Below are 27,417 nucleotides of genomic sequence, written 5' to 3'. Positions count from 1 at the left end.
TCACTCGGTGCATCTGCACAGTATTATGCAAATTTTCTTGCAACGCCCTACTGAGATTGAATACAGATCAGTCGTTTTCATCAGGAATGTTAACGTGTTGAAATTGCACAGTGATCTAAAGGCATGGCGGGAAAAGATTTCAAAGCCAGTGCAGATGGTAATTAGTTTTACCTCTATGTTGTTACAATCTTCACAGCCTTAACTAATACATAAATATCTGCTATATTAAATTTGCATTGTTTAGTAGATGTATGAATTAGTGTTAATTTGAAAATGGTAAGTACTACTAGTACTTAGATCTAGCCTGTAACCTCACATTATTCGCTTCCATTAATGAGATTGTTGGATCTTATGTAAGTTATTGAATTTTAGATTATGCGTTCTTTATAGATTTTGTGTATGTATTTGTTTTCCTTCTGTCAATAAAAAAACATTTTCAATAAATTACTGCACATCACATAGTGATTGGCTTGTATGATCTTAGGAGGTGTTGTGTGAAAATGCATATTGTATCCCGTATATTAATAATACAAAGTCCATAGCCCTGCTTTGGTATGATTGAGAGGCACAATGATTGATGTACATTAAATGAAATAACCAAATGTGAATAACTCAAACGTGCAAGCCTGCAACCAGTATCAACCGCTGTATTACATTTAAACCAGTCTGTAGTGATCATACTAAGTTTAACATTTATTGCTGGTTTACCATGGAAGATGTCCAAGCTGTCACCCTATAAATGTTCAGCATTTGCCAGGAAAAGATAAGAGGTTATGTTGTAAGAGTTGTATAATGGTAAGAAAAGACATGAACTGAAACTCTGGTAGCAACCAATGACATGAACTAAAATGAGCAATAGCATAAAGAATACTGTATTGTGGAGTACTTGATTGCGCTCAGTCATTGTGAACGTTGTACTCTGACCAGCAGATGTCAGCATTTACCAATTCCTGACACTCAGCAGTGCAGTTTTCCCACCGGACACATGAGGATGCATAGCCGAAATAAATGGACCGGCTTCACTTTTTTTTTTGCCCCTTTGAGGGAAAATGTACATACTGTAGACGGGTGGCCCATGATAAATGTTGACAGTCATGTGCTACAGTTTAACAGCCAAACTAGTTGGAGGCAGGGACATGTTTGAGGGATATGAGGTGGATGGGGCATTTAACTTTGGCTTTAAAGCTGCCATTTAAGGTTACACCATTGTTGAAAAGCTGATTTCTGATTTCTGGCAGCACCAATAACAGTAGTGTTCATTTTTTCTCTGTCATGGCTGTGTAACCAGTGGTGTTTGACTCTGCTATGTGTTTGAGGAACGGATGCACACCAGGATTTCTTTGGAATTGGAACTGTTTAATTTCAACACCAATGAAGTTCTTAAAAAAAAAAAAAGAAATCTGCTGGTCAAATGTCATATAAAAAGCACTTCTCCCATGAAAAAACAACAGTAAAAGGCCGCACAATGCATCATACAGAATATTACTGCAAACACATTAAGCGGCAAACACATATCATACCTGATGAAGTCAACACACTGGAGTTAATGTCCCACATGTTGACTGGGGAGGCTGCATTAGGAAAACATGTCAAGTTATTACAAGGGCTGAGTAACAAATTACGATTTGTTAATCACGATTAATTGCATGCGTTCCCTGCGATTAATTGCATCATTATACACAAAATCTAATAATGTTTTCAAATGTAGTGTAGGGCGCAATTTTATTTTAAATGCACTGCCATGTGTACGAAAGTGTGCTCACCCAGTGGTGTCAAATATACGGCCCACAGGCTAAAACCAGCCTGCTAGGGGGTGCAATCCAGTCCGCAGGATGAATTTAACTGAAAAAATACATCAGATATTGTGGTGGTGGGAACTAAGGATAATTTTGAGAGTTATTATGATCATTAAGAAAATGGAGTGGTAACAATTCCTAGGTCTTTATTAGTTGATTTTATTTTAGTGCCATACTATATTTTTCATTTCCCAAAACCTGTGACTTAAAAGTTTTGTGCCTTAAAATACACTTCACTATCAGTTATTATGCACAAATGTAGATGACAAACTGAAGCAACATTTTCTCAAATAAGCTAAGTTTTTTTTGTAAACGGATACAAACAAACTAAAGGTTGTCCTAATGTACTTGTTTTGTTTTACATTAAAATAGGGATAAACTATCCATCCATCCATTATCCGAGCCGCTTATCCTCACAAGGGTCGCGGGAGCGCTGGAGCCTATCCCAGCTATCATCGGGCAGGAGGCGGGGTACACCCTGAACTGGTTGCCAGCCAATCGCAGGGCACATATAAACAAACAACCATTCGCACCTACTGGCAATTTAGAGTTGTCAGTTAACCTACCATGCAAGTTTTTGGGATGTGTGAGGAAACCGGAGTGCCCGGAGAAAACCCACGCAGGCACAGGGAGAACATGCAAACTCCACACAGGCGGGGCCGGGGATTGAACCTGGGTCCTCAGAACTGTGAGGCAGACGCTCTAACCCGACGGTCACCGTTCCGCCAGGAATAAACTAATCTGGTAAAATAAATTATGGATACAATTAACAAGCATGAATGGCAAATGCATTCACACTTTATTTGAATAAAGTGCAAGTAACATCTCTCAAGGTTAAAATAACAGTAGGTTTATCTGCTTATTCTGATGTTGTTTTTCAACAAAAAAAAAAGAATGCAAATGTAAGAATCAAGACACTTACTGTAATTGAACACACAATACGTAATGCGCAAATGTTCTGATCATATTCATTATTACCCACTCGCTTACTGTCACAATGTGTGCTGTAGTGGTTATGTAGCTCTGAGTAGCTTGTGATGTACAACTTTGTCGTGTTATTATTTTGCTAAAGTATGTCCGTGATGAAATTTTGTACTTGGCTCGAGTGTGTTCGTGTTTACCAACCTTTTAAGCTTGTGTGCTGTCATGTGGAAAAAAATGGATGAAATGTCTCACGAATTGATGTTTGGCTCGATTGCTTATTGGTTCCCGGTGATTGTACATCAACTTAGTTCTCATATTACTTGTATTTGCCAACTTGTATATAACTGCCGTCAGCAAACAGTTTTTTTCATGTCCGTAATGTTTACTCCTTGATGGTTTTTGGTGACTGCAAAAACAAAATCTAGCATTACTTCGAATTTAGACTTTGTTGTATGTTTGCGTTTGTTTTGTGCTATACTGTGCTCCTTTGCTGCACTGTGTGCAGGAGATCATGGGATATATGTTTTGCTACCGGCCCACTCAGTAGCGCCAGAAAATAACTACACTGTTTGATAGTCCCATGAGCCCCTGCGTCGTCACAGGCAGGAAAATTTTGTCGGGCCACACTTTTAACGTCTTTATCAGTAAAAGTGCTAAACACACACACATGCATCTATATAAAGTCTGTTGTGTGTGAATTCAATGCATAAATGCAATCTTAAACCTTGTGGAAAGCCTTTACAGAAGAGTTTAAGATGTTATAATTGCAGAGGGTGTACCGATGTCATATTAAACCCGATGGATTAAGAATGGTATGTCACTTAAATTCATATCTGAGTCAATGCAGGTGAGTGAATACTTTTGGAAATTTAGTTTAAGTGGTGTGCAGGTGTGCATCCACACTGACAATATTAAATGCGCACCCGATTCGATTGTATCAGTGCGCTTTTGCGCACCACCTGGCATTTTCTTTTGGCGGGCAAGGTAGCAGAGAATAGCATTGTCGTTCATGGACAACTCGTTCAGACAAACCAATCTTTTGAGTGAATGTACTGAATCGAATCACTTCATGAACTGATTCGTTCCTTTCTCAATTTATTTGAGATCAGCTGTGAGCCTGTGGCACATAAGAAAGTCCCCCATAAATGGCGCCATTCACGGAAGCTGATGGCCGTGTCTGAGTGTGCAAATGACTTGCTGGACAGAAGCTACGACGGTCCATGAAAATATGTCTTTCCATGAAACCGGACCGTGGTGCAAAAAAGATTGGGGACCGCTGCCCTCGAAAAGTGCACCAAATCAGCTGATCACGCAGTCCCATACTGCAAAGTCAGGGGTAGTACTTGCTTGGATGGCACCCTGTGCGAGACCCCTCAATGACGCCATCCCCACCCCCTCGCCCTATCATCTTCCTCCTCATCTTCATTGCAAATGGCAGTGTGGGCTGGCATAAGCACAGTCCTCCCCCTTAGATAAATTAGAACAAGATAACATAAAAATGTCCTCATGGGATTATAAAACAAGTATTGATCTCTAATTACATACATATACAAAATGCAAGGTATGAAATAATATACAATGTATCTAAATTAATGTCTGTTGATACAGGTATGTATGTACAGGCTGTTTAGCAGCAGTTTAAAGTGTTGCAGGCATCAATTTCAAAATGAGTGACTATTTGAAAACAAAACAAAAATCAGTTTGAACATTATATCTTGTCTTTTTAGTGTATTCAATTTAATATTGCTTAAAAAGGATTCACAAATCATTGTAAAAAAAAAAAAAAACAGAGCAAAAAAAAAAAAAAAAAGTCTTGTACATTTGACACGTCACAGAAAAGACAAAGTATGTGAAATTAGGCTTCAAAATGGAATGGAATTCAGCTTCCAGACGCTGTGGGCGTGTCATTGAGAGCTCTGAAAATCCCACCTCCACAGCCCTTTCAGCTATCAATCAAATACATGGAGGCTACTTCATTCTCTCACTGCTCGTAAGCAGAATTTCTAGCGACGGAGATAGCAAACGCTTTCACAGGCTGCAGAGAAGCAGCCTCTGAGCCGGCGTAATGACCATAAGCCGCACAGCCAGGACAATTTTCCCTTCATTGAAATTCAACTTCTGTGGCCGCCTAAGGGTGTGCCATATACTGCCATAGCATGCGAGGCGCACCGGTCCCCGTGGATAAATTTTCACCCTCCTCCTCGCTCCTGCAACGTGCAGTTGGCCCACCTGTGAGGCTGATGGTCGTAACGCTATTGTAATGGACATCTGGCAGCTTTTCTGACCACATTCGGGCCGGCAATGGGCCGCGGGGCGACGGATCTCGTCCGACCGCTGCCTCGCAACTCAAATCATGGTGGCAGACGGCAAGACACATAACCCAAATAACACAAAACGAAGATGTATTTTTAATAATAATAATGCATTACACTTACAGTATATATCGCTTTTCTAGGTATTCAAAGATGCTTTACAATTTCATGCATTATTCACATTCACTTCTTAGATGTTGGTGGTAAGCTACTTGTGTAGCCACAGCTGCAGTCTGAGGCATTCTTTGCCTACAGCCCGTCTGACCACCACCAAACCTCCAACCACATTTGTTCGTAGGCAATGTCCCCAGGGACACAACAATAACGTGCTCAGGCGGCGATATGAACCGGCGACCGTCCGTTTGATGGGCGTACTCTTACCTTCTGCGCCATGTCCATCAGTCAGGTTGTAATGAATGAGCAAGTGGCCGTTGCGCTGGCGATGGGCCCGGTTCGCCGCTGCCTTGCAATACAATGTGTTGTCTTGCAGAGAACAAGACATCCAAATAACACAAAACACATTACATTTCAGGAAGATTTTTTTCAAGCTGTGGGCTTAGTTTCATGGCCAATTGCATGCTATATTGGTAGAAATGGGTGAAGTTTTTTATGGACAAGGAAGTGCAATTCTGCCGAATGGCCACTGCATGAAATAAGGGCGCTTGGTATTTATATCCGTACTTTTTAGCCCCATCCACAAAATCGGGAACATTTTGAAGGTGAAAAAGAGTTTTAAACCATGTGTCAACAATTCAGTACTACAGTATATTGTTCTTAGTCTTTTCACATGTTTTCAGCACTTACATTCAAACATATTTCATGTTTTTAGAAACAAAACAAGGATTTTTGTTTTGGGGGTCTTTAAGGGCAAGGAAACACTCTAAATAAAGCAGCACAGCCATCACAGGCTAAAATTTCAAGTATCACTGAACAGGCAAATTAAGCCTAGCTTTCAAGTTAATCGGAACGGGTGGATGCACATTTCAAGTACAAAAGTAATTTTGTTTACCTTTGAGTAACATCTCTCAGTGGCAGTGAAACTGGAACAATGTCTCACGGTGAGTGTGTTTCCTGACTTTGGGAATAACTGAATGGCCAGAACCGGAGGACTTCAGGGCCTGCCAGAGTTCATAGTGTAAAAGCAACTCCGAGAGATAAGACGGTCCAAGATCATTGAGACACTTAAAAACCAACAAAATAACCTTAAAATAAATCATGAAAAACATGGGGAGCCAATGCTGTGATTTTAAAAATTGGTGTAATGTGCTCCCACCTCATGGTCTTCATCAGGACACATGCTTGTGAGTACTGTAATAATTCTAAGCCTGAAATTGCTTTTTTTGGAAGACCCCAGATAAGGGCATTATAATAGTCAAGCTGACTGGAGATAAAAGCATGCATTAACGTCTCCATGTTGGTCGAGAGAGAATTCTGCGGACTCTGGCTGTGTTCTTTAAGTTTAAAAAATTTTTTTTTGTTATATTTTAACGTATGGAATAAAAGTGAGCTCGGCGTATAAGATTACACCCAGGTTTTTCACCTGTGAGGAAGGTTTTTAAGGACAGGACTTGAGTCATATGTTTCTCTTTTTGGGCCTCAGGGATGATGACTAAAACTTCAGTTTTGTCCTAGTTAAGCTGGAAAAGGTTCTCTGGTGTTCCAGGTGTTCATGTCTAAAATACAGATAAAAAGAGCATCCATTGCACAGGTGTCATCAGGAGACACGGATATGTACAGTTGTGTAGCGGACATGCACGCTGCAACTTTGAGGTGTCACAGAGACTCGCGACCACCTAAGAACCCCCACTCCTCCACACTGCCCTGCTGTGAGACGGAGACTAGGACAGGGCCTGGTGTACGTCAAGTGGACCTTAACCTAATTAGCAGCTTCCCCACTAATCTTGATTCCTGTCTTCAAAAGGCCCCTTCCCGGACCGAATGGTTGGGGAAGACTATGTGGTTAATATCCACCGATGCTCGTGAGGCTCCACCCACTGGCGTTGAGAGGAACTGCAAGCAGAACTTGTGGATCTGCCTTTGATGTTTGTTAACGGAAGATAAAATGTCCGTTTTTATATCTTGCAAACTGGAGAAATATTCCAAATGTATGCCTTGGTGACTGTGTCCCCATTCTCACTTTGACAGGTCCTCTGCAAGATTTTGAAAGCTGTTCATGATTTGAAATCAAACAGTACGAAATGTTGTATTGAACAATAACCAACCGATCTGCCACAACCAAAGTTTAAACAATGATTCTATGCGTGAGAGTACAAAGTTGGGAGTGTTTGAGATTTATAGTATTTTAAAAACCCATTTACTCAAATTTGCAGGCAAGATTCAGGCTGGTGGGCGTGGCCTTCTCCAAGTCAGCACTCCCTCTTCCTACGCCCCGCCCCTTGGGTATTTAACTCTAAACTCACACCTTTCTCACTGAAGTAGAGTTGAGATGAGTTGAGGGTTCTTTTTCCTTCTGTGCTGGTAGCTCGGCAACTGGGTGGCCTCTGGCCACCCCTGCCCCTAATTTTTTGTTCTCCTTTTGTCCTTGGGCGCCTCCGGGTGCCACCACATGCGCGAACGCTCGCCGCAACCAAGCGGTTGCCGGCGTTTTCGAAGGAAGAAGTCGACCATGTGGCTTCGATCGCTTTCCCTAGCCACGATCGGTCGGCGGATTGCCCGGAGAAAACCCACGCAGGCACAGGGAGAACATCCAAACTCCACACAGACGGGGCCGGGGGATTCAACCCCGGTCCTCTGAACTGTGAGGCAGATGCTCTAACCAGTCTCCCACCGTGCCGCACTATGTAACCTAGGACTCAGAATGTCGTAGAGTGTAGTAACCTCCTGATTCTGAGACTGATTAAAAAGGTTTGTCGTCATTTCACCAAAAGTTAAACTTTAAAAATTTTACGTGGTGTCCTTTTCGAGACATTAGTTTGATTTTTAACAGTTAAATCAAAATTATGATAAACCGGAAGTAACACAAACATCGCTCCCGGCTTATTACTTTATCCTAAATTAATTACAATTCTTACAGTTACAGCTACAGTTGCGTACCATCAGCGTAGCTGTGGAAGTTCACTCCATGCTTCCTGATGACACCGCCAAGAGGGGACATATACAAATTAAATAGGACAGGACCTAAAATAGATCCCTTGCAGCACTGCGGCACACTACGTTATTTGATGGATTTTTTTGAGGGGAATGTATTGAAGCTGACCATAAAGGTTCTGCCAGTGAGGTAGGATAAAAAACATTTGTGTGTAGCACTAGAGCGGTCAGGTATAACTACTGTTCTGGGATCTCAGTTCGGTTATGTTGCAAGTTCTGGCCTCCAAGTTCCCGCTTTCTAATAAAGCCACGGTCTCGCAACAAATTGCTGGCGTCGGGCAGAAACCAAAAAACCTCAAAACCATCACTTTTGACCTGGCATGTTTGTTGAGATATTAAAATTAATGCAATTCATACAGAGCAAGCCATTTTCAACACTTTATATTTGTCAACAATTTGTCAAAAATAACATACCCACGTGGGAATTGACCAATAGTATCGATTTATGAAGAAATATGAAATTGACCAAAATTGAACACAAGTGGTTTCGACCCAACACCAGGAAACAGACACAACAGAGCAGGCTTCCAGAAGGATAGAAATGTGCAGATTCGTCCATTCATTCTTAAAAACTATGTTTTCTGGGTCAACATGCTGAACTTTGAAACAAGCCATGCTGTGTCTTCAGTCCTCCAAATCTCTTCCGGTAAACATGGATTGGTTGGCTTATTATAGTCATTATTATTTAACAGCAATTGACAGTGGGTGTGCATGAGACCTTGACTTCCTCCGCACCCGCACCGCCGTCCACCATTTGAAGATACCCGCTTTTGCTTTTTGAATGAAGAAACCAATAAAGTCACACAATTATTATTTTTTTAATTGAGGGATCTTATCTACACTTTTTTCATCATAGATGAAGCCCACTTTTAGGTTTACTTAGTCTAATCTTTTTGCATTGCTGCAGGACTAACTTAAACATACACACAAACACTAACCGTGCATGCTACCCCCACCTCCCGTTTTTAGTGCTTGGCAGCTCAATGAGCCGAATAACGAGCTAATCATGGGCATCCTAATAATAAATGGGCCTGGTTCATAGTCCGCTAATCCCAGTTGTTAAATCCTGGTGTTGCAAAAGAAATCATTTACTGCAGCTGTGCTCTCGGTATAGGACCAGCTGCCCAAACAGCACACAATGAGCTCACCTTTGACTCTTCCTATACAAGAAGTCAGAATTGAATATCTATTGTTGTCTGCACAGTTTATCGTGGCACAATTTCAACACCCCTCAGTCACCCTCCTTCTTGCAAAATTATTATTTTTATACATAATGTAATTATTTTTGCCCTTCCTGTTAATTTGTCTGTTCCACTTTGAATTGTGATGCAGTCACACTTGGTTTCCCACAGTTCCTATGGGGATGGTACCAAGGACTACAGTATAAGCATAGGTTAATTTTGAAACCAACACATTCTGGAGGGTCTATTAGTGATTAATTATATGTAACTGTATGACCTATGACATTAAAATCCTTTTTAACCATTGTCTCACAACTTAAGGTTTATGGCTTAATTCCACGTTACCTGTGAGTCCCTTACAAATACCTTTAAAGTAGCACTAAACAGGGCCAAAACATGTCATGTAAATTCAATACACCACAGAGAAGAGTAATGATAACAAGCCTGCCAAATTTTAATTAAAAAAAAAAAAAATCGCCGAGTTTATATACTTAGCTTCCAAACTTGAATAAGAGCCAACTCTTAGCTCTCAGACCCTGTGGGCGCGTCGAATGGATGCGGCAAAAGGAATCAAACAGCTTATACGTGATAGTTTAAATCAGGGGTGCCCAAACATTTTTGCCCCAAGATCTACTTTTCAAGCAGCCAACCTCCCGCGATCTACCTTTTTTTTGGGGTGTGAGGGCCGGGACCATGTTTGAGAGCGCAGAGCGCTACCAGTGAGCTAACATTCTGGGCCGCCGACACAGCTCAGCACCAATGTATGTTGATGTACCTTGCATCACCGCATGAGCCAATCTTGCACAACACAACATAATTAACAATGTAAATGTTTTTGTCTTTACCTGACTCCGATGACTGAAGTGAATCAGCCAGGGATGTGTAGTCAGTCATGCACAGTCCTAAAATGCCACTCCACATTTCCGTTCTTTGGTAATGCGATGGCAGACCGGCAAATGAGGCATTTCGTAAATGTCATCATGAAAAAATACTCTTCGTCCCATTCCCCATGGAAGTGGTAAGTTTTTGTCTTGGTCCAGCTCCCCCACTCATTTTTATACCCTTTCTTAAGTTTAAGAGAAAACACCGAGAGATAAAAATTGGAGGTAACTCACTGACGAGCTTGTTAGTTTTGACACACTTGGCGCCATTGTTTGCGCATCTGGAGTTACCTTTTAGCAGCGTTGTTTGCGGATCTGCGTGACCTAAGTGTCAGACAAATTCAGATATCATCGATTATATATGTATATCAGTCAAGCAACGGGATGGATGATAGGCTGATGTCTTTTTTTTAATTTATTTTTTTAATGTCATGCGATCTACCGGCGGCACGGTGGCCGACTGGTTAGAGCGTCAGCCTCACAGTTCTGAGGAGCGGGGTTCAATCCCCGACTCCGCCTGTGTGGAGTTTGCATGTTCTCCCCGTGCCTGAGTGGGTTTTCTCCGGGCACTCCGGTTTCCTCACACATCCCAAAAACATGCATGAATTGAAGACTCTAAATTTCCCGTAGATGTGAATGTGAGTGCGATTGGTTGTTTGTTTGTATGTGCCCTGCGATTGGTTCAGGGTGGACCCCGCCTCCTACCCGATGTTAGCTGGGATATGCTCCAGCATGCCCGCGACCCTAGTGAGGAGAAGCGGCTCAGAAAATGGATGGTCAATCGCGATCGACGCATTGAGCACCCCTGGTTTAAATGATGTAAAATCACGTTAGGAGGCTGAACTTCAAAATGTAATGTTTATTGTGGACTATAATCATAAATTAAGCACACAAGTCAACTTACCCTCGTTGTTGGTGACATAATGTTACAGCCGAACACGGCACCTGACGACGGCGGGACAGAAAGAGGAAGCCCCAGGTAGTTAGACAGTCGGCACTGCCACATTCACTTGTATCAAGTTACCCAGGAAGCCATGTGGTCTCTGGTAAAAGTTTACAAAACTATCCGTCTTAAAATGCACACTGCAGAGTCGGGTGGCGGTGTTGATGTTCCGCTCAACATCTGTGTGTGTCTTCAAAAAGTCCTTCCAACGCTCTTTTATTTCTTAAATTGTTTGGGAGTTTAAATAACATCACCAAACTGTTCTGCATATTGAGGCATTCAGCGAAGACGCATTTTCGGGGTTTAGCCATCGTTAGTTTGCTAACTGCACGCTGGAGTGGTAAATGGACCTTGTTATGAAAGCTAAGCACAGCTAACTCACAACTGAGCAGCATAGCCAAACAAAACGGCATCCCTTTGTCCTTATATAGTGGGGGAGGGAACTCGCGCGATAAAGTATACACGCCAGCTCAGTGACGTCACAGGGCTGCGTTTTAGCCCCGCCCACAAAATCAGGAAAATTCAAGCAGTGAAAAAGATGCTTAAGCTATAGCGCAACAATTCAGCACAAGATTGTTATGTCTTTACATATGTTTTCAGCACTTATCTAAAAACATATTTAATGTATTTAGAAACAAAACAGATTTCTGCTTAGCGCCACTTTAAATAAGATATTGCAATAGGTTGTATTGACTGTTAATGAGCTTTTTTCCCTTTATTCTGTGGAATCTATATATCATCACTGTGTGAATGTGACTGCAGCTGTGATTTGCGTACATTGGAGGTAGAAAAGTGTTCAAATGCAGCCTCTTTATTATATACTGTACCATTATTTGTGAAGTTCTACAGTAATTGACCTCTTGAAGTCTTTATGTACAAGTTCGAATCATATTTGTGAATGTTGCAGTGTAAATTGCATGCTAAAAATGCTTTGCTTTGTTAACACATCTATTCCCGTCCTAGGGATCTAGGGTGACTTAGAGTAACTGACACGTACAGCTACTGTACTTTTTAAGTACCTGCACTGTACACAGTATGAGTGCTCTGTCTTGATCGTATACTGTTAGGTCCACAAGTATTTGGATAATGAGTTACAGTATATTACACCACTTCAATTGCTTTGAAATAAAACTACCTAGTACTATATATGAATTACAGTACCTTTTTTTCCCCCCCTGCGGACTCATCTGAATGCAGGTAATCCATTATACAGAACATTTTATAGCCATCCATCTATTTTCTGTACCGCTTATCCTCACTAGGGTCGCAGGAATGCTGGAGCCTATCCCAGTTATCTTTGGGCAAGAGGTGGGGTACACCCTGAATTGGTCGCCAGCCAATCGCAGGGCAAATATAATCAAACAACGCACTCACATTCACACCTACGGACAATTTTGAGTATTTCAATCAACCTACCACGCATATTTTTAGGATGTGGGAGGAAACCGGAGTACCCGGAGAAAACCCACGCAGGCACGGGGAGAACATGCAAACTCCACACAGGCGGGGCCGGGATTTAAACCCCGGTCCTCAGAACTGTGAGGCAGATGTGCTAACCAGTCGCACATCGTGCCACCAACATTTTATATATGACAAATAAAGTTTGTTACAATTAGCCCACCTTATACAAAGCATTGCATGTGCAGAGAATTTATCATTGCCTTCAAAATGCCACTCCAGTATGTTAATTTGTGGTACCATAACATAAGTAGGGATGGGCACAATAACTGATTAATTGATTCAGAATTCTGTCAATTATGTTGAATTGATTGTTAATTATTTGTTTCTCGAAGTAATTGAGGCATAATTGAGTGTACCTACTTGGATCTACAGTACCAGAAGAAGCACTTTTGATTCGGTCTCAATGAGTTTGTGGTCAAAAGACGAATACATCTGCTATGGCTCTCCTCCAGGTAACATTATTCTGCTAAGTATGACACTGGTAGAGTCGCTGCATTAAATATTCATAAAGTGACCTGCTGATAAATAATTTCTTCCAAAGTCGATCAAGAAAACTGCCTGCCTTAAAATAACAGAAGTATGCTTGTCATGAGCCATCCTGCAGTACTACGGTTGGAGCCTGGGTGGCGCTTTGCGCCATCTCGCCCTCTCTCTCTCTCTCCTCTCTCTCTTTCCAGCACCTTCCTCAGCCGCGCACCTATCACCAATCAGCCCTCGTTACTACCTGCTTTTAAGCCCGCCTGAACCTGGAAAACCTTGTCAGAGTATTAAAGCTACCAAGCGGTACAATGCCTCCCCAGTCTCGAAGTAAGCCCACTCAATTCCTTGTCATCGTTCTGACCTTCGTGTTCTTCCTTGTCCTCAGTATATCCTCTCTGCAACTTCGCCGTGAAGCCAGCCCCCCGTCCTCGTCACTGCCTGCCACGTATTCTCTGCCTCAAAAATCCGCCAGCGCATCCCAAGGACCATCCTCATTTCCCTTTTAATAAACTGTTCAACACAACCTCTCAGCCTCCGCCTGCTCTTGGGTCCAGTCGCCATCCATTTTGTGACAGAATACTCCCGCCACGAATGGACCCAGCAACCCCGGAGGCGCTAAAACATGCACTCATCCAGCAAGGCGCGACAGGAAAAAAATCTTCAAGAAATCATGGCATCTCCACACTCCCTCACGCAAAAAGTCTCCGTCCTTTCTTCGAAGATGCACTCCGACCACTCCCCAGTAACTACTCCTTCCGAGCCCAGTGCCTCTCTCTCTCTCTCTCTCTCTCTCTCTCTCTCTCTCACTCTCTCTCTCTCTCTCTCTCTCTCTCTCTCTCTCTCTCTCTCTCTCTCTCTCTCTCTCTCTCTCTCTCTCTCTCTCTCTCTCTCTCTCTCTCTCTCTCTCTCTCTCTCTCTCTCTCTCTCGAGGCTCTCTCTCGAGGCTCTCATAGCACTCGCCATTTGCCTGGATAACAGACTGAGAGAGAGGATGAGAAAGGGGTGTCCGAGCACGTAAAAATTACTTCCACCGTGAGCATGGCGCCGTTAGCATCTCACCCGTCTTCTGTACCACCTACTGCCCCTTCGTCACCCGCCACTGCCCCTGATGAGCCCATGCAAATTGGTAACACACGTCTAGATCCCCAGGAACATCAGCGTCGCGTCTTCTAGCGGCTGTGCATTTATTGTGGTCAATCAGGTCATTTCATTGTCACGGCCAAAAAACCAGCCTCGCCTTGAGCTGAGAGCGCTGTGGTAAGCCAGACCACCATTTCCTCTAGCTCACCCTTAATGACATCACCATTAAAAATAAATCACCACTACCCCTCATCGACTCCTCTTTTGAACCCCTCTGTGTCGCTCAGATATTCACTAAATTGGACCTACGAAATGCCTACCACCTCATCCGTGTCCCCGCAGTATTCTAATTCTTCATCAATGACGTTCTCCGTGACATGATAAATCGGTTTGTTTTTGTGTACTTGGACGACATCCTCATTTTCTTTCGCTCCCCCGAAGAACACCGCAGTCATGTACGCCAAGTCCGCCAGCGCCTCCTTGAAAACTGCCTGTTCGTCAAACCCGAAAAATGCGAAATAGACCTCTCCTCCGTACATTTTTTAGGCTACATCATTGCCAAAGGACAGTTGCAACCAGACCCCGCCAAGATCCAAGCAATCATTGACTGGCCCACTCCCACCACTACAATGCTTCCTCAGATTCGCCAACTTCTACCGCCGCTTCATCTGCAACTACAGCAACGTCGCACTTCCCCTCACCAGCCTTACATCTACCAGCTCCCCCTTTCATTGGACCCCAGCAGCATCCCAAACTTTCAGCCAACTCAAAACCCTTTTCACCGGTGCTCCCATCCTACGCCACCACGACCCCTCCCTCCAGTTCGTGGTGGAGGTTGACGCCTCGGACACTGGGGCAGGGGCCGTCCCCTCGCAGCGGGACCCCACCTCCCAGAAACTTCATCCCTGTGCCTTTTTCTCCCGTCACCTGTACCCTGCTGAGAGGACTTACGACTTTGGCAACCGAGAGCTGCTTACCATAATATGGGCATTGGAAGAGTGGAGGCATTGGCTGGAGGAGACTGAAGTACCGTTTAACATCTGGACTGATCACAAGAGCCTCCCTAACCTGCGTTCTGACAAACGCCTTAACCCCGACAAGCTCACTGGGCCCTCCTCCGTTTTTTTTTTTTTTGGGAGAGAGAAACAAAGACAAAGCACTAATTGTAAACAGGATGAGAGAAGTAAGTCATTACATTATCTACAACAATGAAACATTAAATATGAGTGTTGCATGGGGCTGTAGTGCTACACCCTGTGAAGAAAGGACAGGACAAGCTAGAACAGGACAAGGAAAGGAGAAGAAGCATGCAGGCCGTGAACAACTGAAGTGTGGTGAGATTAACTATTTAAATTATAAAAGTCTACAGGACGAGAGTATAAGTGAGGGAATACACAAGTGATTTGCATATTCATGAGTTATTTGTCGCATTACGTGCGTGGCCCCACCCCCAGTGAAAGAATCCCAGGGGTGTGTGGACACATGCAAGTGAATGGACACCGTTTTACATGCAGAAAGACTGACAGAAGTGTCCTATCATTGCTGTGCCCGGACCGTGGAGGCTGAGGACCCCACCCAATCAATCGAGGGGCGCGATCGGGCCAAGGGGTCCACCCGAGAGCAGCCCGGTGGACGCGACATGTCCCACACCGAGGGACCCAGGGCGGTCCGCCGGCCCCACTGAGGCGCCCCGACAACTGGCCACCCAATGCCACCCCTCCAGTCACTCCTCCACCAAACCAGAGAGCCAGACACCACCTACCCCCCCCCCCCCCCCCCCCCCCCCCAACTCGCAGGGCCCGCGATGCAGCTAGTCCCCGCCCAGCCCGAGGGCGGGAGAGTGTCCCTTGTTTGTTGGAAAGGAGGGCGGATAGGGGCACCCGACAATGGAACGATAAGGGGGGGAACCCAGGGAGCAGCCGCGGGCCATGAGAGGGGAGCCCCAACGCCAAGCAGTCATCCAGCCTGTGGGGGTCCGGCCTCAGGAGCACCGCCATGCAACTAAGTGAGAACCTACCTCCCCCACTGTTACTATGACTGCCAAGTCCACCACTGGCAGTCATTGGCCCTACCCTGTGTATCAGTGATCCCCCCACCCACCCACCCCACTCCTCCCATCCCCACCAATAGAATTGTTTTGTTAGTGGGAGCTAACGCGACAATGATTGTGAATATTTATTAGGGAGGTCAATTATGTTTAAGTCACTAAGTATGCACAATCTTGGGGAAAGTGGAATCCTGCAGTTCAAAATATACGAGCGTTTTTTTATAACCGAAGACAAAAAGCATTGAATTGGTGTACATTCCAATATAGCATGAAAATATGTGTCTGGGGTATTTTTGGAGATAAGCCCATTTTATACATAGTGTACTGAGAAAAGTGTGTTCTATGGAGCACTTTATATTGTATAAGCTGTAGATTTGTGTTTTTTGTCATCCTAAACGTATCGTTACAAATGTGTATCCAGTAGCTACGGTCAGCAGACATGGAAAGGTCTTCTTCCCATTTGGTGATTGGTAAGTGCATTGATTCAGTAAATTATATTAATTTATAAACTTTTGAGAGATTTATTTTACTTTACGGGAGAAGCTTCACTATTTAATTGACAAACTCCAGCAGTTCGAGGGTGCTCTGGAGTGTTGGTATTCTTTCATTTATTGCTGCTTTTAATTTATTGTATTGAAGAAAGTTTCCGCCTGTTATTTGGAATTCTTGTAACAGTTCGTCACGTGTCCTAAAAACATTGTTAAATAGTTATTGTTGGTGGTTAATTCCATGTTGTTCTCATGTACTAAAATGAAGGGGTATATTATTCATTTCAAATCTGAATTAGGCCAGATTGGGAAGAGTATACTGGGAGCTAATAGAGATCCTATAGAGTCTAAACTTTGACACCAAGCCATAAAGGTGGATGCGATTATTGGATTCTTGAAGCATTTATGGCGTTTAAGACTAATAGAAATCAATGGGAGTTTTGGGAGTTTGATGTTGTTGCAATCTATTTGTTCCACTTATGAATCACACTCCTCATTGTGGTGCAACCATTTGATGAGGTATTGTAATTGGTGCTGGGCCCTCTTCCTAAACCGATTCAATTTGAGCCTCTCCTTCCAACCTGGATCCCGCAACAGTAAACCTGACACCCTATCCCGCATGTTCTCACCCCCCTCCAGCGAGACTATCCTCCCTTCCTCCTGCTTCGTTGGTGCTGTCTCATGGAAAATAGAACGAATTGTCAAAAGCGCTCAACAGAAACACCCTGACCCCAAGACCGGACTGCTATGGGTTCCAACCTCCGTTGTTTTAGGAACAGGAGCATGCGGTGGCGGTTCCCCCGGCGGTTCCCCCGGTGAGGGATCACCTGGGATCAGTCTGTGTGGAAGTACGTCAGGGCGGCCTTAGTCAGATCAGCGGAGAGGAATAAACGGCTCCCTGTTGTCGTTCCCCCTGCACCTGAGTACAAGGTAGGTCACTCTGTTTGGCTTTCTCCCGTGAACTTCCACTCCAAACAGAATCCCGCAAACTCACTCCACCCTTCCGTTTCCCATCACTAAAATAATCAATCCCACGTCCATTAAGCCTGTCTCCACCTGCGCCCTGGCCTTCATTTTCTTCCTTGTGCTCAGTGTATCCTCAGTGTCCCTCGTCAAGTGGATCTCTGCCACCTCGCTGTGAAGCCAACCACCCGTCCTCGTCACTGCCTGCCACGTATTCTTTGCCTCAAAAACCCGCCAACGCATGCCAATGACCATCCTCATTTCCCTTTCAATAAACTGTTCATCACAACCTCTCAGCCTCCGACTGCTCTTGGGTCCAGCCTCCATCCATTTCATGACAATGCAGGTGTTTTGAATAAGCTGCTCTGTCATTATTCGAGAAACAGAGGTGTTATTACGACTGTATTTGCTTTGTGGCTGGTTTATTGGTATAACATTGTGCTATAATTTCAATATGCTCTGTATATCATCTGTTGAGAGTGGGACAGTTACTAAGGTATCGTTTCTTAATCACATACAGTACCGTGAAAACGTATTGGCCCGCTTCTTAAATTCTTCAATTTTGGCATAGTTTCCCCACTTTAATGTTTAATATCGTTAACCAACTATAACCACTCCTTGAGCCGTCACCTTATCGAGGCGGAGGGGTTTGTGTGTCACAATGATCCTAGGAACTAAGTTTTCTGGGGCTTCACGGCGCTGGTAGGATCACCCATGGCAAACAGGTCCTAGGTGAGGGACCAGACAAAGCACGGCTCCAAAAACTCCTATGATGAATACAATAAATGGAAATAGGTTTCCCTTGTCCTGACGCGGGTCACCGGGCCCTCCCTCTGGAGGCAGGCCTGGAGGTGGGGCTTGAAGGTGAGCGCCTGGTCGCCGGGCCTGCACCCATGGGGCCGGCTGGGCACAGTCCAAAAGGGTTATGTGGATCCCCCTTCCCATAGGCTCACCACCTGTGGAAGGTGCCATAGGGATCGGGTGCAGTGTGAGCTGGGTGATGGCCGAAGGCGATCCAATAACCGGCTACAGAAGCTGGCTCTTGGGACGTGGAATGTCATCTCTTTGGCAGGGAAGGAGCCCGAGTTGGTGTGTGACGTTGAGAAGTTCCGACTAGATATAGTCGGGCTCGCCTCCACACATGGCTTGGGCTCTGGTACCATTCCTCTTGAGAGGGGTTGGACTCGCTTCCACTCTGGAGTTGCCAACGGTGAGAGGCGCCGAGCAGGGGTGCCCACATGAGGGTGCATGTGCGACCAAGTCCGACTGGAACTGTCTGATTGCACGAATGCAATTGTGTGTAAAATATATGTATTTATTTTCAGTTCTCCTTTGTAATGTGCGGAAGCACAGAATCAAGCACAAAGATTTTCAATGGGGAAAATGTGTAGTGTTATAATAATGACAAAGCTTTCATTTTCTGTTATGGTGTTGAATGAAGAACATGCAGAATGTAGATGTGGATTTTTGCATCAGTCAAGGGCAGCTAATTTCACCGCTTTTTATTTGCTGTGGTCCCAGGAGAGAAGCTCTCCATAATCATTATCAGCTGGTAGACAGGAGGGCAATATATATCGGTCTCTCTATATACACCAACCAGCAAAAACATTATGACAAAAGGCACATACTCACACGTATACACACACGTATACACACACGTGCACACACACACACACACACACACAAATAATGATATACAATACACAAGCAGTATCAAATAGTCTGCCTTTACAAATTCATTAATGTTAAATTTTGAGAGACACTGTGAGGTCCCCCTTCCCATGAGCTCACCACCTGTCGGAGGGTCCATAGGGGTCGGGTGCAGTGTGAGCTGGGTGGTGGCCAAAGGCGGGGACCTTGGCGATCCGATCCCCGGCTACAGAAACTGACTCTAGGGATGTTTAATGTCACCTCTCTGGCAGGGAAGCACCATGAACTGGTGTGTGAGGTTGATAAGTTCAGAGTAGATATAGTCGGGCTCGCCTCCACACACGGCTAGGGCTCTGGTACCAGTCCTCTTGAGAGGGGTTGGATTCTCTTCCACTCTGGAGTTGCCCACGGTGAGAGGCGCCGAGCAGGTGTGGGTATACTTATTGACCCCTGGCTCGGCGGCTGTACATTGGGGTTCACCCCGGTGGAAGAGAGGTTAGCCTCCCTCCGCCTTCGGGAGGGGGGATGGGTCCTGACTGTTATTTGTTCCTATGCACCAAACAGCATTTCAGAGTACCTAACATTTTTGGAGTCCTTAGAGGGGGTGCTGGAAAGCGCTCCCGTTGGGGACTCCATCGTTCTGCTGGGGGACTTCAGTGCTCACCTGGGCAATGACAGTGAGACTTGGAAAGGCGGGATTGGGAGGAACGCCTCCCCCAATCAGAACTCGAGTGGTGTTCTGCTATTAGACTTCTGTGCTCACCACGGATTGTCCATGACGAACATCATGTTCACGCATACGGGTGTCCACACGTGCACTTAGAACCAGGACACCCTAGGTCGCCGTTCGATGATAGACTTTGTGGTTGTGTCATCGGACTTGCGGCCGCATGTCTTGGACACTCGAGTGAAGAGAGGGGCGGAGCTGTCAACTGACCACCACCTGGTGGTGAGTTGGCTCCGATGGTGAGGGAAGATGCCAGTCCGACCTGGCAGGCCCAAAGATATTGTGACAATCTGCTAGGAACGTCTGGCAGAATCCCCTGTCAGAAGGAGTTTCAACTCCCACCTTTGGCAGAACTTCACCCACGTCTCGGGGGAGACGGGGGACATTGAGTCTGAGTGGAACATGTTCCGCGCATCTATTGCCGAGGCGGCCGACAGGAGCTGTGGCCATAAGATAGTTGGTGCCTGTTGTGGCGGCAATCCCCAAACCCATCCCCGAACCCGATCGAGCCTTTTTGGCCTGTGGGACTCCTGAGGCAGCTGATGCATTCCAAGCGGAATGCAGCTTTGGTGGTTGCAGAGGCAAAAACCCGGGCGTGGGAGGAATTCGATGAGGCCATGGAGAACGACTTCCGGACGGCTTCGAGGAAATTCTGGTCCACTATCAACACTGTGTATAGTGGGGATGTGGCGCAGGCTGACCTCGGACGTTGTGAGTCGGTGGGGAGAATACTTCGAAGAACTCCTCAATTTCACTGACACGCCTTCCCATGAGGAAGCAGAGTCTGGGGTCTCTGAGGTGGGCTCTCCTATCTTTGGGGTTGAGGTCACCGAGGTGGTTAAAAAGCTCCTCGGTGGCAAGGCCCCGGGGGTGGATGAGATTCACCTGGAGTTCCTAAAGGCTCGGGATGCCTCTGCAACATCGCGTGGACATCTGGGACTGTGCCTTTGGATTGGCAGACTGGGGTGGTGGTTTCCCTTTTTAAGAAGGGGGACCGGACTACTCAGGTCTATTCCAGGGGTGCTGGAAAGGAGGGTCCGTTGGGAAGTCGAATTTCAGATTCAGGAGGAGCAGTGTGGTTTTTGACCTGGCCGTAGAACAGTGGACCAGCTCTACACCCTCGGCAGGGTACTCGAGGGTGCATGGGTGTTCACCCAACCAGTCTACATGTGTTTTCTGGACTTGGCGAAGGCGTTCGACTGTGTCCCTCGTGGAGTCCTGTGGGGGGTGCTTCTTGAGTATGCGGTACCGAACCCCCTGATACGGGTTGTTCGGTCCCTGTACGACCGGTGTCAGAGTTTGGTACGCATTGCCGGCATAAGTCGGACTCTTTTCCAGTGAGGAAAGGCTGCCCTTTGTCACCGATTCTGTTCATAACTTTTATGGACAGAATTTCAAGGTGCAGCTGAGGCATAGAGGGGGTCCGGTTTGGTGGCCTCAGTATTCCATCTCTGCTTTTTGCAGATGATGTGGTTCTGTTGGCTTTATCAAGCCGTCCTCTCCAATTCTCACTGGAGCGGTTCACAGCAGAGTGTGAAGCGGCTGGGATGAGAATCAGCACCTCCAGATCTGAGACCATGGTCCTCAGTCGGGAAAGGGTGGCGTGCCCTCTCCAGGTCGTAGATGAGATCCTGCCCCAAGTGGAGGAGTTCAAGTTTCTTGGGGTCTTGTTCACGAGTGAGGGAAGAATGGAACGGGAGATTGACAGGCGGATCGGTGCAGCGTCTGCAGTGATGTGGACTTTGTATCGGTCCGTTGTGGTAAAGAAGGAGCTAAGCCAAAAGGTGAAGCTCTCGATTTACCGGTTGATCTACGTTCTTACCCTCACCTATGGTCATGAGCTGTGGGTCGTGACCGAAAGAACAAGATCCCGGATACAACCTCTGCAGGGTGCCCAGGCTCTCCCTTAGAGATAGGGTGAGAAGCTCTGTCATCCAGGAGGGGCTCGGAGTAGAGCCGCTGCTCCTCCGCATTAAGAGGAGCCAGGTGAGGTGGCTCGGGCATCTGTTTAGGATGCCTGCCAGACGCCTCACTGGTGTGGTGTTCCGAGGGATTTTAACGGGATTTTAACCCCGGTCCTTCACACGCCTGTGTGGAGTTTGCATGTTCTCCCCGTGCCTTTGTGGGTTTTCTCCGGGCACTCTGGTTCCCTCCGACATCCCATAAACATGCATGGTAGGTTAATTGAGGACTCTAAGATGCCCGTAGTTGTGAATGTGCGTGCAAATGATTTTTGTTTATATGTGGCCTGCGGTTTGCTGGCATCCAGTTCAGGGTGTACCTCGCCCTCCTGCCCGAAGATAGCTGGGATAGGCTCCAGCACTCCCGCGACCCTTGTGTAGATAAGCGGCTCAGAGAACGGATGGATGGATGATTGAAAGTTTCACATTTCATCCAAACTTACCACACCGGTGTGTTTTGTCATGGTGACATTGTTGATGTACATTACTCATCATTGGCGAGTCGCTTTCATGAGGCGCGAGGAATTAGTTAGGTTTCTAGTTCCAAGGCGAACGGTTTGACAAAACAAAATTGCTGTACCAAAATTAGCATGTTCTAGAGTCCAGTGACTTGTTTTGTATTCCTTAGATTTAACACTGTCGCCATGCCGGTCTATCTCTCCGCTGCGCTCTACTGCACAATAGACAACAGATATAACCGTTACGGTGGCGAGACTGATTAGCACATCTGCCTCACAGTTCTGAGGACCCCGTCTCTCGCCCAGAGTCAGCTGGGATAGGCTCCAGCACGGCCGTGACCCTAGTTGAGGATAAGCGGTACGGGAAATAAATGAATATACCATATCATCATGACCTGGCCGCCACGTCAATGACCTACATTCAACATGGCTGCCACGTACGCACGGAAGGCACGTCTAGTCATATTGTATATCTGTGACCCGGAAATACATCAATCCCATTCTCTGCCTGCATTGTGCCTCACCGCCAGTAAACAGCCAATTCTGAAACTGACAGAGTTTGTCAATGACAATTTAAGTGACAAATGGAAACCCACAAAATCAGGACTTCAAAAAATTTTAATACTGAGAAGAAATCACCATTTACTTCTCAGTTTTTGGACAAAAATAAGAAAGAAATTAGGGTCACATTAAATAAATCAAAATATGTTACTTTTAAAACGTTATGTTAATCTTCAATACTTGGTTGGGAATCCCTTTGCTTTAATCGCTGCCTCGGTGCGCCATGGCATTGCCTGGGAGTTATAGAAGCCCAGATTTCCTTGATGCTTGCTGTCGGTTCTCCTTTGTTTTAGGGTCTGGTGCCCCTCATTTTCCTCTTGATAATACCCCATAGATTTTCAATGGGGTTTAGATCCGGCGAGTTGGCTGGCTAGTCAAGCACTGTGATGGCATGGGCATCAAACCAAGTTTTGGTCTTTTGCTGGCGCATCTTCTCCTGCCACATTTTGTCCTTCCACGAGACTTTCTATTGATATTCTGCGACACAACACTCTGTGAACAGCCAGCCTCCTTAGCTATGGACCTTTGTGGCTTACCCATCCTATGCAGGGTATCAATGATGGTCTTCTGGTCAGTTGTCAAGTCTGCAGTCTTCCCCATATTTTACCAACAATCGCAGGGTACATATAAACAAACAATATTTACGCTCACATTCACTCCTACGGACAATTTAGAGTCTTCAGTTAACGTACCATGCATGTTTTTGAGATGTGGGATGAAACCGGAGTACCCGGAGAAAACCCACGGGGAGAACATGCAAACTCCACACAGGCGAGGCCGGATTTGAACCCGGGTCCTCCAAACTGTGAAGCAGATGTGCTAACCAGTCGTCCATCCTGCTGCCAAATAAAGTCCTACCATAGGATGGGTTCGATCCATCGACCTCTGGGTTATGGGCCAAGCACGCTTCTGCTGTGCACTCTGCTAATATCTATCTATCTACTGTGTATATATAAATATATAATACTGTATTATAAATATAAGGATATTGTATTGTTTTCCCTACCATTTGTAGGTACATCGACGTTCAGCGGAGCGTCTTCGAGATCTGTGCTGTGCGAATCGGGGTACCTTTATCAAGGTTGGCCAACACCTTGGCGCGCTAGATTATCTCCTTCCAGAAGAGTACACATCCACGCTGAAGGTACTTCATAGTCGAGCTCCTCAGAGCAACATGGAAGAGATCGTGCAGGTCATCAGAGAAGACCTTGGCAAGGAGGTAAATAAAAAAAATATTGGTGTGGTTTGCACTCAAATTAGTTGGGGGTACAGATTTTTACCAAAGCAAAAACTTATTATTCCTGTGGGTTATAGTAATGTCCCGGATCTTCCCGAATCAGCATTTGAATTGACAAATAAAACAGTTCCAAGAACCATGATCCAGATTTATAATGGTTGCTTCCTTGGCCTACGTCGCAACACCCCTCCAGTATATATCCAGTATATGTTAGAGTAATGTCCATCAACTTCTATGGATCTGCATTTCCAATCATTAATGGGTAAGAAAAATGCACAGAGTTGCATCAAATTGATTCTTTTATTCCTTCCTTTGGGTTGCACTTTGCATTTGTGCCAACAAAGCCAATGTTTTCTTTTCGAGCCGCTGAATGACGTACACAGTAAAAAATGTTGGCAGCCAATAACTTAACCCCTTGTCTATTTAGACAGAAACCGTCTGCCTTGTAAAGATGTCTGCACTCCCAAAAAAACAGAAATTGTCAATGTCACGGATTGTGCAGTACACACTTATTTAATTGACCGAGCCTAGAGAAACATTCAACTCCGAATCGTACAGGTGGGAGAGCTCCACTTATGAAAACCTCACCATCCAAACATTGCACTTTGGTTAGGAGATCAATGGAGGGTTAACCCTCGCTTCAGTACCTCTGATGGCTGCTTGACAACATCCAGGGCCCCTGTTTGTATAATGACAGATTTCACAGTTTGGTGCTGATTAGTGATCTCCAGGATTTTTTTTGGATTTATTTTAGAGATATCAGACACCATGTCATTGGTAAAACACAGTACTTTGTTGTTATTCTCACTGCAAAAACATTTCACATCCTTGACCGCTCTATCACCAACTATTAACATTTGGGGTACCATTTTTTTTCTTGTATCATTTAGTTTCATACCTTTCAGTGGTGGTGGGGGATGAGCATTCTTCGCCAGGGTCTTGCAAAAGTGGCTCAAATCTATTTGTAAGTCTGATGTCAATTATTTGCATTGACTCACTTCCTTTTTTCGTGCCCTTCGCTGTAGCAACCTTCCACAGCCCTTCACTCGGGGTTGAAGCAGGACGCAACGGAGGCCAGCCGGATTCCTTGATAATCTGCTAGTGTTATATCCTACCTTTTAAATTTTGTCCCATATCTTTGGGCTTTGCTCCCAGTAAATTCCAGGGAGAACTGGTGGATGAACCATTACCGTTTCCACAGTCCACATCCGTCCTCTTTGTTGAGCTAAGTGGCTATCTGTCTGCTCACCATTTTGAGACACCGGTAGAGTGGTTTCATTCCCCGACTGTAAATTTACATCCACATACACTTCAAGACGGTGGATATTCGTTTCCAGAATGAATATCCTCTGCAGCAGTACGTGATAGTCCTTAGTGGAAAAGGGAGGCATCTTGATGGCTGGTCTTGTTGCTAATAGCAGGCTTCTGCTAATTAGCAGGCCACGCTCATGAAATGGTGCGACGGTATCAGAAAACACTGGAATATGGAAACAACTGACTGTATCTACAAAAAAAGTACAGTCCCACAGGTTTAAAAATATCCAGGAGTTGCTGCTTTTTTTTTTTTTTTTTTTTTTTAGAAGAAAACAACCTCATCAGCAAGAAAAAAATATAAAACAGAGGCAAAGCAAGCAAAGCGGGCAAGAAAGCGTCTCCACTGTACGGAAGCGAGAGAGAAAGGTAGGCACACAGGTGGATTACATCTTGTGCAGACGATGTAATCTGAAGCTGGTTACTGACTGTAAGGTAGTGGTAGGGGAGCTAGACAGCAAAATATGGTGGTGTGTAAGATGACTCTGATGGTGGGGAGGAGGCTTAAGAAGACAAAGGCAGAGCATAGAACCATGTGGTGGAAGCTGAGAAAGGAAGAGTGCTGTGTTGCTTTTCAAGAAGAGGTGAGACAGGCTCTTGGTGGACAGGAGGAGCTTCCAGAAGACTGGACCACTACAGCCAAGGTGATCAGAGAGACAGGCAGGAAAGTACTTGATGTATCTTCTGGTCGGAAATGGAAGTTGGAGACTTGGTGGTGGAACCTCAAAGTGCAGGAAATCATGCAAGGAAAGAAATTAGCTACGAAGAAGTGGGACACTGAGAGGACCAAGGAGAGGAGACGAGAATACATGGAGATGTGACGTAGGGCGAAAGTAGAGGTGGCAAAGGCCAAACAAGAGGCATATAATGACATGTATGGCAGGTTGGACACAAAAGAAGGAGATACAGATCTATACAGGTCTGTCAAACAGAGGGATAGAGATGGGAAGGCTGTGCATCAGGTTATGGTGATTAAGGATAGAGATGGAAATGTATTGACTTTGTGCCAGTAGTGTGCTGGATAAATGGAAAGAATATTTTGAGGAGTTGTTTCATGAGGAAAATGAGAGAGAAGGAATAGTAGAAGAGACAAGTGTGCTGGATCAGGAAAAAGCAAAGATTAATAAGGGAGAAGTTAGAAAGGCACTAAAGAGGATGAAAAATGGAAAGGCAGTTGGTCCTGACGACATACCTATGGAGGTATGGAAGCATCTCGGAAAGGTGGCTGTGGAGTTTTTGACCAGGTTGTTCAAAAGAATTCTTGTGGGTGAGAAGATGCCTGAAGAATGGAGGAAAAGTGTGCTGGTGCCCATTTTTAAGAACAAAAGTAATGTGCAGCCTGGAGGTGGGGCTCGAAGGCGAGCGCCTGGTGGCCATGCCTGCACCCATAAGGGTGGGTCCCCCTTCCCATGGGCTCACCACCTGTGGGAGGGGCCATAGAGGTCGGGTACGGTGCGAGATGGGCGGTGGCCGAAGGCAGGGACCTTGGCGATCCGATCCACGGCTACAGAAGCTGGCTCTTGGGACGTGGAATGTCACCTCTCTGGCAGGGAAAAAACCCGAGCTGGTGTGTAAGCTCAAGAAGCTCCGACTAGATATCGTCGGACACGCCTCCACAAACAGGTTGGGCTCTGGTACCAGTCCTTTTGAGAGGGGTTGGACTCTCTTCCGCTCTGGAGTTGCCCACGGTGAAAGGCACCGAGCAGGTGTGGGTATACTTATTGTCCCCCGGCTCGGCGCCTGTACGTTGGGGTTCACCCCGGTGGACGAGAGGGTAGCCTCCCTCCGCCTTCGGGTGGGGGAACAGGTCCTGACTGTTGTTTGTGCCTATGCACCAAACAGCTGTGA

At 45.5% G+C, this 27,417-nt stretch overlaps 1 protein-coding gene across 3 annotated transcripts in view; it reads left to right on the top strand.

Annotated features, from left to right (window-relative positions):
• Positions 1-27,417, top strand: part of adck1 (aarF domain containing kinase 1) — a 124,490-nt gene that overhangs the window by 14,484 nt on the left and 82,589 nt on the right. For 2 of the 3 annotated variants that reach the window (XM_061696735.1, XM_061696734.1), the window contains exon 4: positions 24,037-24,240. The exons of the other annotated variant lie outside the window; for it this stretch is intronic. In XM_061696735.1, the coding sequence (XP_061552719.1) occupies positions 24,037-24,240 (204 nt within the window). The remainder of the gene's footprint in view (positions 1-24,036; positions 24,241-27,417) is intronic. 3 annotated transcript variants of the gene reach the window in all.

Source organism: Phycodurus eques, chromosome 14 (genome assembly GCF_024500275.1).
Source record: "Phycodurus eques isolate BA_2022a chromosome 14, UOR_Pequ_1.1, whole genome shotgun sequence".
In the NCBI taxonomy this organism is placed as follows: Eukaryota; Metazoa; Chordata; class Actinopteri; order Syngnathiformes; family Syngnathidae; genus Phycodurus; species Phycodurus eques.
This window is presented reverse-complemented; position numbering and strand designations above follow the sequence as displayed.